General features: G+C 36.8%; 1 protein-coding gene across 1 annotated transcript in view; it reads right to left on the bottom strand.

Annotated features, from left to right (window-relative positions):
* UNC13C (unc-13 homolog C) overlaps positions 1-12,105 on the bottom strand; it is a gene marked incomplete at both ends in the record, with an annotated part of 586,714 nt that overhangs the window by 275,156 nt on the left and 299,453 nt on the right. The window contains 2 exons of the mRNA XM_082853041.1: positions 249-317; positions 9,614-9,770. Of these exons, the coding sequence (XP_082709167.1) occupies positions 249-317; positions 9,614-9,770 (226 nt within the window). The remainder of the gene's footprint in view (positions 1-248; positions 318-9,613; positions 9,771-12,105) is intronic.

Raw genomic sequence — 12,105 nt, 5'->3', positions numbered from 1 at the left:
ACACACCCACACCCACACCCACACCCACACAGAGTACTTCAGGCTGATGTGGAGCAAGGTACCTAAACAAGAGATGTCTACTTGATTACTTAGGGGACCCGTCTAGTGTGACAGGACCCAAGATTCCAAGATCATTACCTTTACTTTTCCATTACATACTGGATAACTTTTTTTTTTTTACAATGTGACAAGAAATCATCTGAGCCAAACACCATATTTTACCTTTAGGCAAATAATTTTGTACATACCCTATACTTTGACAGGTCAATCCTTAAAGAGTTATGCAACTGGTCCAGTAGTTTTATGAATTTCTCCCTCTGTGCAAAGCAAACACAAAATAGGAGAATGGAAATCAATGATAATTCTAAATGTAGTCCTCCCGACAAAATCTCTCTGAGTTAATGTCCCCATTTGATAGAAAGGAAGGTTCAAAGATGTCAGTGATTTCTCCACGATCATAGAGCTGGTATGTGACATAGCAGTGATTCAAACCCAGGTCTCTGACACCAAATCCACACTCTTTCCTGTAAGTCACACTGCCTCTCTGTGATGAATGAGACAGTATCCAAAGAGCTGAGTCATGAAGAAAGAGTCCAGACAACTGAATTGCCACTGTACTCCTTCACAGCAGTATGAGTCAACAAGAGAATATAACCCACCCCTCTTCCCACCTCCACACACCACACCACCTCCCCAAAATTAAACTATAGTTTTTTTAAACCTCTCCCACCTATGGAAGGGGGACTAGCTGCTCTTTGTGTCAAAAACAATTTCAAAAAGTATTTTCCTTTTGGTAACGGACTTCATAATTTGAAAGGATCGACTGCCTTTAAAGTATGTTTAAGATTTAGTGCTAAAAAAGTATAAAATATCAGGTCAACAAAAATTACTGATGCCTCCCTCTGATGCTGTATCAGGGATGGACTGACTTCTTCATAGAAGGATTTGAAGATGATAAAGGATAAGAATTAAAACGTTTTGCTGATAAGCATAAGGATATAGTTGTGTGGATTAAATAAATTAGATAAGGTAAAAAACCATCAAATTCACACATGAAAACTTTACAATAGACAAAGCACCATTCTGAGTCTCTGATTCCTAAATAAAAATGAAAAAAAAATAGAGGGATGGTAGTAAATGACTAAAGGCTCCTCCCTAGACTAATATTATGTAAACACCAAATTACACTTTGGAATATATTAGCAAAAGTAGAAATTTTTCCTAGTAGTTTCACGAACAAGTTGGATTTATGGGGTATATAACTCTTACCCCTTTAAGTCACTGATCTTGATGAAATGAGATGAATATTAATGGGAGTTGATAAATTGTTCCTAAGTTGAAACTTCAATTTTCTGAATAAACTGCCTTTTATCAGGTTTATGTATCAGTGAACAAAGTTTGAGTATTGACTCTGTGTTAATAACCCTTGTGGAGGCAATGAAGGAACCTAAGAAATGACCCTTGCCTTCCAGAAGCTTGCTATCTTGTTAGGCAAGTAAGACTCTCCAGTAAAGCTGCCGGAAAATACGATGAATGTCTTAGAGTTTTCTTTCTTACTCTCTATCATACCTTCCTAGGGTAGCAGGTGACCTATGTTGCCCTTGATTAACCCCCATCCTCCATCAATGTGGGTCAGTGGATCTCAATCAAAATAGAAAAATAAAAGAGCTGCTACAATCATCAGTTTAGGCCATAGTAGTTAATCATTCAACGACTGTAAAAATCAATGTATTTGTGTCAGTCTCTGGATGCTTTATATGACCTCTGTGATCGGTATGAATCATTAAGACAGCTGACATGACCCTAGTCAACCACGCTATGACCCAAATCACTGGCCTTGTTGTGTACAGTGGGACCAGCTGTTCTGGTTGTCTGCCCGATATCCCTTCTTCTCTTCCTAACAGAACCTCAAGAGTCAAATATGTCCTTTATGAAACACCTACCCTCCCAGGCCTCTTTTACTCTAGCAATGGCCATGTAGCATGATTTGGGCCAATGAGATGTATACAGTTTATTAAAGGGGATGGAACCAGCCAGCATATTACCGATGAATTATTATTTAGAAAGATTCTAAAAGAATGTTCTGCAGAGTTGTTGTATTAGTATTTGCTATATAATTCTTTGTTAGGCCTTTTTTCCATTTGCCCTTTGTGTCTCTCTCCTTTTTCTCACCTTAAACTCAGATGAGATACTAGAAGGTCAAATAGTCATCCCGTGGCTATAAGACGAAAAGCTAAACAAACGGTAAGAATGATGAGGCAGGAAGCTAGGAGCCTCCACACCTCATCCTAACTCTGTTTGCCTACCCTTTCAAAAAATTACAATCCTGAGCAGCTGTACTAGCCCTGAATTCCTTATTACCTTTGGACTTAGGTTACATGGGAAAGAATATTGAGTCAGGTTTGTTGAATTTATTTCATTCAGCTGAACAGAATTCTGACTGATACAGATCACACATTTAGTCTTCCAACCTAGGTCTTCAGTGCCCAGCTGGAAAATTTACATTCCAGAAAAATAGAAAACCGTGGAGAAAACTGCCAGGCATGTTGTCACTAAATCCCGAACTATATCAGATGATGTGAAATTAAAAGTGTGCTCCTGATAGAATTTTCACAGACATTTTTTAAACAGAGGACAGCCTGAAATTTTATTTCATTTGCCATATTTCTATTTAACTTGAGTGAGATTGCCTTTGTGAGAGCACAGGAGGCCTATCACCTACATGGTGTGATTTGAGGAATAAGAAAACACTGCGATTAAAAAATGTTTCTCGGGCTTCCCTGGTGGCGCAGTGGTTGAGAGTCCGCCTGCTGATGCAGGGGACACGGGTTCCTGCCCCGGTCTGGGAAGATCCCACATGCCGTGGGGCGGCTGGGTCTGCGAACCATGGCTGCTGAGCCTGCGTGTCCGGAGCCTGTGCTCCACAACGGGAGAGGCCACAACAGTGAGAGGCCCGCGTACCGCCAAAAAAAAAAAAAAAAAAAAGTTTCTCGAGGGACATGCCACAATATCTGAAACTGTCACGTTATTCACTTCTTTGCATTTGGTAAGGACTACATATGTCTGCTATTAGGGGCTAAATCTATAATATTAACATTAAGCATTATCTGTTATCAAGTATTTAGGTGTAATTAGTTGACAAGAATAACTCTAGACCAGGGGTCAGCAAACTGTATGTAAAGAGGCAGATCGTAAATATTTCCAGCTCTGTGGTCTCTGTCACAACTATTAAACTCTGCCATTGTAGCCCAAGAGCTTCTATAACCAATATATAAACAAACGAGCATGGTTGTTTTCCAATAAAATTTTGCTTATGGATACTGAAGCGTGAATTTCATATAATTTTCATGTATCACAAATGACAATCTTTTGATTTTTAAAAACCATTGAAAAATGTAAAAGCCATTCTTAGCTCATGAGCTGTACAAAACCAGTTGGTAGGCCAGTTTTGACCCATGAGAAGAGGGGAGATTTTGAGTAGGGGGAGGCAGTTACTACCCCACAAGGACACTCTTAGCAAGTTTGACTAGGACACTGGGAACCGTGGAAGGAAAAGCTCTTATAAAGAAGGTGTGTAAAAACCTCTGCATCATCTGCAGCTTCCCTCTCCCATTCTTTTGCTTCTCAGTATCTCAGTCCAGCAGCAGCAGTAGATTTAACCTGAAGCTAATGATGCTTAAGCTCTCAGGGTCCTCGCTTGATTCAGCTTCCCTGGGAGGAGCCCTAGCTGCATGTGCAACCTGCTCTTAGGTTTTCATAAATTTACAAGAATAGGATAAAATTATTCTGACCTGAACCAGCAAATTATAAAAAGTTTTTTCCAGATCATATCGAAAGCAGTCATTCTTTAAGCAGAACAGAAACATTTCAAGTAGAATTAATGTGTAAGCTATTTTGATAAGTTTTTTATAATTTAATTAATGCTAATCATATGAACATACTGGAAATACATTTGCATTTCTTGATTTGAGATTAATATTGATACCAATAGAGATACCATAAAATTATAAAATGCCACTGAAACAATGCTATCAATGACACACTAATTAATAGATGACATAAATTCAAAGAATATATAAGAAGTCACTTAATAGGTAAACTTGAAAAGCACTGAGATATTACTGTTCACTGAGCATGAAAGCCTAACATTTCTCTCAGTCTGACTAAACTTTAGACAAGCTTCTTCTTGACACTAGGTCCTAACCTCCCTTTTTTATTTTTAGAGCATTTTCTTTTCTTTTTTTTTTTTTGCAAATTGTTTTACACATCATTTTTTTTTTTTTTTTGCATTTTCTATGATTGTAAGCATTTCCTGTCACTTTATCAGAAAGTTCGGGTTTCCCAGGGATTTGGAAAAGGAACACATATGTTGGGGCATGGCTGTGTGATCAGGAGGAAGTGCTGATTTTTTAAAATTATTATATAAGTTTCAGGCAAACAGTATTATAATTTGACATCTGTATACACTAGAAAGCAATCACCACCACAAATCTAGTTCCCATCCATCACCGTATAGTTGAATCGCTGTCTGATTGATATACATTCTATCTCTCCCCTCTGCAACATTTCCTCTACAGAGTGACCTTTCTAAATCAGAAATTCAATCAGATTCTACACGATGCCTCAAGAATGAAGTCCAAACATCTGAGTGGGCATTAAACGGCCTCAGCAATCTAATATCGATCCAGTAACACAATGTTCTCTTATATTTCCATCTTTTATTCTATCTGCACTATTCACTAGGCAGGCTACCTTACACACACTTTGAACTTAGTTTTGTATCTTCTCCTTGTCTTTACTTCAAAGACCTAAGGTAGTTTTCCTTCTACTTCTTGGACTTTGAAAAATACTACTCGTTCCTAAAAGCACTGTTCCTTTTGGCAAGCTTCCATGAGCCTCTGAAGAGTATCCATCACTTTCTCCTCCTCAATCTCAAAGCAAATATACAAGTATGAACTCCTTTGACACTTATCCCATTTGGGGAGTGATTTATGGTTACTGTTACACATGGTTAGGTGACTATCCCATTAGAGTATAAGACCCAGAGAACAGAGGTAAACATTTATCTTCCAGTCCCTCTACTACCTGCCATAGTGCCTTAAATGAGGTATCACATAAATATGTCTTGAATGAACAAGCAACCAAATAAAAGAATACCTGTAATGAAAAGGAAATATTTATTAGCATACTTGTCTTTGCAGGGCACTGGCTATGTCAGAGGGTATCTATGCTCAAGAAAAAATTGAGCTAAACATCAATTTTACTAACAATTTGCTATTTGTGTCTTAAGATAACTAACTAAATAAGTTTCCTAAAGACTTTTCTTCAAAGTTGAAAAACTGACCCCCACCTCATGGAGTTTTCTTCCTTTCCAACTCTTGCTCTACCCACGGTGTTTTCAACACCCATGGAGATGTTTTATCCAATCAAGTTCTTTGATAATCTTGACCCCCAGCAATCTCTGCATTCAAGGGTGTGCAACAAAACCATCTCTCCAAAAGAAAAAAGCCTTGATTTTTAGCATTTGACAGTTTTCATGGTATAAATACTCTCAGTATTTCCAGTTTCAAGATGGCTGTACTCAACAACCAGCCTGCTATAGTCCTAAAAATTCAGCAATCACTGCCTGTTAGCAGGTACAAACTAGCTCCAGTACACCACTGTTTTTACACTCAGTTTTCAACAACCTACTCCTAGAGATACATCTTGGACCTGAGGCTTCCCCCTTTGAAATCTTAACTACACGGATGATGTTCCTACCCAAATCCTTTATCTCTGTCTCTATCATGGTGCCACTTATCACACCTAGATCCCATGGTGAATCACTTCAACTTTCTTTTGATAGTGTTACCTATATGCTAATTCCCTAACCCTTCGATCATCTCTATTTTGTGTGTGTGTGGGAAATTTCAACCTTCTGCTATATGTTACTACATCAGAATCTGAATGCTGAGAAATTCTGAGAAAAACTCACAGCCACACGAATTGTTATAACAACAGATTTATGCTAGGAATTCCTCTTATGCGATCCTGAAGCATTTGTCTTTCTATCCCCTTCCCTTTTTCCAGCCTCCTCTACCTTGTGCATCTCTATCATAGCCCTTGTCTTATATATAAGCATTTCTTGTCCTGTAGACAACCACAGAGAAGATTAGGGAAATATAGTACAATTCCATCAACTTTTCACTCCTATATCAGAAGCTTAGCATTCTCTGCAAGGACTCACACACCATTTCCTCAAATTTCAGAATAGGAACTTGTCCTTTCTTATTCCAAAGAATGTCCCTCCTTCCATCCTCTTGACTACATTTACTTCTTTCTCCTCTGAGATGTTATTATATCACTTATTCTCCATCTGATAAATCTGCAACTTCATTCTTGCAGCTAGTTCCTGTCCTAACAATCTATAAATATGTTAAAATTTATCTTATTAAATAATAAAAACTCCTACCCAACCACGCAGTAAAAGTAACATCTCTTTTTTCATGGTAAAACCTTCTCACTCTTGACCAATCTCTCTCTTACCTTCTCATTCAAGTTGCTTAACAGGTTAGTCTCTATTTCATCACCCACTTTCCCTCTTTTAATCATTATTATAAAATACAAATACAATATAGAAAAATGTACAACTTTAGTATAAAGATGAATACAAAACAAAAACAAGAAAATATTAGTTGTAATCCCACCAAGTGGCTACACTATTGGCATTTTGGCACATTTTCTTTCAGGCTTGTTTCTAAACCCGTATATATATATATATGTATATATATGTGTGTGTGTGTGTGTGTGTGTGAGAGTGTGTGTGTGAGTGTGTGTGAGTGTGTGTGAGTGTGTGTGTGTGTGTTCAATGTTGGAATTAGATTATATATAGATTTTTATATGTATATATTTTCATTTGTCATTTTTAATGGGCATTGCTCAATTATATACACTTTTCTTTAAAAGCTTGATTTTTTAATGACTGCATTATATTTTAGGGAATAAATGAACCCTAATTGACACAGCTATTCATACATGCCATTCATTGAAGATCTCTATGAAATTAGGCTTTAATCTCAACTGCTTCACTTAGCAATGACCTCCTAATTGCCAAAGCCAACAGGCTCATTCCTTTCACCATCTTACTTGAACTTTTTGCAACAGCTGACAATGCAATATATTCCTCTTTTCTTAAAATATTTTTACCTTGCCTTTAATAACGTCAGATTTTTCTCATCATTTTTACCCAATTTCTCTAATCATTTTCCTCAGCAAACTTTGCTTCTCTCTCATCTCCACACTCAATGGTTCTGCTCTTTTCACTTTATTCTTGAACATTTTTCATCCAAAGCATGACTTTAAATAACATTTGCACACAAAAAGTTTGGATTGGAAAGAGTAATGATTTCCCCTTCTTAAATATTTGTTTGTTTTACAGTCCTCATAGGTAAGAAAACGTTTCCACTGGTTTATTTTTTGAGATTCAAAAATGTCTGGATTACACCTTTGGGAAAGATAAAATGGGGCCAATATAATCGTGTTCCTGCCTGATTCACAAGTGACAGTATCAACTTCAGAAGTCAGGTAAATAAGAACTTCAGGCCAAGTGAAGGTGGGAAGCTTTATACTTATTATATTTGACTGAGCAACTAGCATTATTTTCAATAGGTAGAGAAAAATTTAGTCAAATTTACACATCAAATCACTAACTTATCAAGATGTAGTTTGAAGAAAGATTTCTTTTTTGACCCTGTCCTACAATACGTTATTTGATTTACAAAGTGAACTTTGTTATAACTATGTTGCTACTGAAACACTGCAAAGTAGTGAAATCAATCTGGCTTCTCTTCTTTGGGTCAGCATGAAGTAAAGGAGCATACTATCTCATTTTCCTCCAGGTAGCTTTTATGGAAATTAGTCATATAAACACATCTTCTTTCTCAGAGGTAGAAAGGCTCAGTGTTCCACAAGGTTGGCTTATTCTCTACAGTATACCCAGGCAGAATATTAAAAGCAAAACAATTTCATGAGGTTTTTATAACAAAAACTATTCTATGATCTGGTGATGGTCATAATAGTATTTTGTTGAGCTGACTAGGGAATTTTCTTTGGTCCCAGTTCTTACAAGAGCCAATCTGTCTAACAACAGTAGAGGACAGGCAGGAGAGATGAAATCCTCATACCTTATATTTATAGAGCACTTTCAACTCTTACAAACTAGCTTATCTTTTACTTCATTTGATTTTCATCTTAAATTTGAGAAACATGTCAGAGCAATAATTTCTACCCTCACTGAACATATTGAGATATTGAGGCTTGAACGACTGAACTGACTTGTTAAATTTGAATACAAACTCAAACCCCATGACTCTTAACCCAGATAGTGTTCTCTTCTACCAGTATTTATTTTGACTGTCGTTAAATAACAATTACTGTTTCTTTTAATTCATTCCAACTCATCTCACATACTTCACATGTGTTTTCTTTTAAATGAAAAGGACAAGAAAAGAGTAAACATAGCAGCACATTTTTTCCCCTATTGGCTTTACACCCTTTTATTAGCTGGGTCTCATTTGTTTCTACTTTATGACACACACCTCAAAATTTGATTTCTAACAACATGATCAATAACACAAATCTATTCAGTGAACCGATTTGGAAGTGCAGTGAAAAGAGTAACTATGGTGTCATGGAAATCACCTTCCTACAATGGATCTTAGTTTCCTCCACAAACAAATGAGTACAGAACTACCTGTCTCACAGGGTTATTGAACAGAGCTACCGCCTACCAACTGCCCTGGTGAAAACCTTGGGAATCTTTCCAGGCATCCTTCCCTTTCTCTCACTGTTCACATACCTAAAGACAGCAAGTGCTGTTGATTCTATGCCCTGAAAAGCTCTGGAATTTATCCTTCCTACCCCATCTCCACCGATTCTCAGCTTAGATCTTCACCACTTTACTGGAATTACTGTTTATTTATATCCTATTTCTAGTCCTGTCAATTTCAATTTAATTATGCTTATGGAGAATGGGTTCCAGCACCAGGTACATCAGATAGATACTTGAGACTCCTTAGGATCCTGCATTTTTACTTTTCAGTGTGTTCTTGATGCATTTGATTGTCAGGTGGACAGTTTTAATTAGATACAGATAGTTTTCTTGGCTTCTTTATACACCTAACATTTTTTTTACTTAGATGACATGCCTTTATCCATCAGTACCAGTAGAAACCAATAGGAAGTGCAAATGGAACCCAAAAGGCTCCAGAGAGGCCAACTGAGCTCACATTTACGAGGGAATGATATCTTCCATGGTTAATCCCAAATTTGCTTACATGGAGGATTTTCTATAAATCCTAGTACTCTGTCACAAAACGTATGTTTTCCTCCATTGGAAAAGCCATTCCCGATATGAAGATTTAATCTAATGAAGATACCTACTGACTGTCAAATAAAGGTATTTCACTGAACAGGTTTCAAATAAACTTTAAGCTTTAGTCTATTACACTAAGAGATACTCCTTAAGATGTACATTCTGCAGTAAGATTCTAAGAATATCTGGAATCCAAAGCTCCTTGAAAATCTAAGTCCCATAAGTTATGAGGAATTTTCAAGTTCAAAAAATAATACTTACACCAAAGTTGGTAGCGGCAAATCGATCTGAGGCAGAAACCTGTACATTTGTTGTAACAGTTGTGTGAGCATAGAAAGCATTTATATTTGCCAGCAAGGTACTCATTACAGCAGGGACACCGGGGCACATGTATTTAGAAGACAGACATGAAAAGTGCCTGCAAGACATAAACATTAAGTGCTTTAAAAAGAGAATCTAATTAATTCACATAGCAGTGTATCCTCTAACATCAGCAATTAAGTAATTCCTCTACTCTATCTATGAAAAGGAGAGAAAACTCTTACAATTCCTAATTGAAAGAGAAAGCAATTTCAGCCTTTTAAAAACTTCCCATTCACAAATGTGAAGTGGCTTAATTAGAATGTGATTTGCCACAAGGATATGTGCATAATTTCTTTCAACTGGGAGTGTTGTGTGTACACACAAAAAGTGCAATTTCCAGTGGAATCTAACACTGTCGAAAAGCAATAATCCAGGAGTTTCCCTTTCTCTGGCAACTCTGTCCTCAATTACTTCAGCTCCTGAAATGTGGAATTGCAACCAGAATGTTCTTTCACACTTGTATTCCTCTCACACCGATAAGGTAAACAAGAGGCCCTCCTTTCATTGCACACTGACTGAACAAGTCAACTTAACATCTGACCTGAGTCCAGTTTGTGAGCTTTTATTAAGGAGTATCTTCCACAAGCAGTTGTTTATTGAGGTTTTGCTAAAGCCAGAATTTAATTAAGCAAACAAATGAACAGCGAAGACAAACTGAATTATGCCAGCTTTATGCTTAAAGACCATTTCTTTTAAACATTGAATAACAGTATCATTTATAGACATCGGAAGCATCAAGTGTTCAATTCCATTACTTCTCTCAGGAAAATTTGTTTCGTTTGAATTCTAACAAAAAAACTTAAAAATTGAAAGCACAACTTGTGATAAAAGTGAAAAGATAAAATACCCATGGAAGAAAGAAATTTTCATTACCTAATCTGATCCTATTTTGCTCTTATATCTCAGTAATTTATCCAACACCAAGGCATCTCTGAATTTTGTATTATTGAACACAAGCACAGAATGTACCCACATAAATAAATGCTCCAAGTGGCAGCTCAAAAGAAATGGATGGAGGTCCTGGAAATGTTGCTTTTCTTAGACTTTAACCAGGCCACTCATCTAACTTCGATTAGCTAATAAATGTAGGCTAATTTTTTTTTTTTTTTTTTGCGGTACGTGGGCCTCTCATTGCTGTGGCCTCTCCCGTTGCGGAGCACAGGCTCTGGGCACGCAGGCTCCGCGGCATGTGGGATCCTCCCGGACTGGGGCACAAACCCGTGTCCCCTGCATCGGCAGGCGGACTCTCAACCACTGCGCCACCAGGGAAGCCCTAGGCTACATTTTTAAACACGGATCTTTGAGGATCATGAAGAGCAAAGTATGCCATGAGAGTTACATGATCTGTGTGATGTAACCCTGGAATTAGATGATCACTACTTTCTTCTTTTAGGTAAATGATGCATATTTTGACTTTATTATACACTACTTATAATTTATATCTATTAAGAATACCATAAGTGACATAAATCTATTAAAAATAGAAATTAAATAAAAACTAGCATATGGTATCACATTTCTTTCTTTTTTCATAACTGTCAAATAATTAGATTTGTTAGACTCAAGTCAGAGGTCAAGAGATATGGAATATGCAATGCCTAAATGGGATAGTGTGGGAGATGGCAAAAGGGAAATATACATACCCAGGTGGGAACAAGAGATAGACAATCACCAACTGTCAAAATAAACTGGTGAGGAACTCAAAGACCAGAAGTTTATTTTCCTCAGCATGCATTATCTATTTAAACAGATTCTGGAGGTCACCAGAATGAATAATCTTGTTCTTGGTTTTAAACCAGAATGAGTATTCTCCTAATGCAGGTGTGTTACTTAGTCCGTACTGCTTGCAGCTGCCACCCTGTGATTTTTGTTGTCCGGTAAGAGCAGTAGCAACAGCTTAGCAGGTACTTTAAGTAGAACAATGGAGGAACATATGAATATTCTGCTTAAGGCGTTCCACGGTGTGAATTTGATAAGTGAAATAGAAAGTTCTATTTTGAAGATGATGCAATTATAAGGCATCTTAGGGAAAAATGAGTGCCATATGGGAAGACCAGGGATATCAACAACCAAGCTTTGACTATTTTATACTTTGACTTGATTCAGCCAATATCTTAATGATGAAAATGCCCTATGAAACTGTGGCTTTGCAATCCCAAAGCAATGTTTTATAACCAAAATGAGAGGTTTAACAAATAATTTATGTTAGATATGAAAATTTATGGGTAATACAGGCAAAAAGCTATGTAAATAAATGTAATTTAGAGTTTCTTAGTTTAATGAAATATTTGCTATGTGTTTATAATTTAATGTTAATACATATTATTCATAAACAATTAGAAAACAGGAAAATAAACTGCCATTCACACTGTTCTCTAAAAAATAAATTC

Source organism: Leucopleurus acutus, assembly GCF_964270905.1.
Source record: "Leucopleurus acutus genome assembly, chromosome: 1".
Classification (NCBI taxonomy): Eukaryota; Metazoa; Chordata; class Mammalia; order Artiodactyla; family Delphinidae; genus Leucopleurus; species Leucopleurus acutus.
Note: the sequence above shows the minus strand (reverse complement) of the source record. Positions and strands in the feature narration are given on the sequence as shown.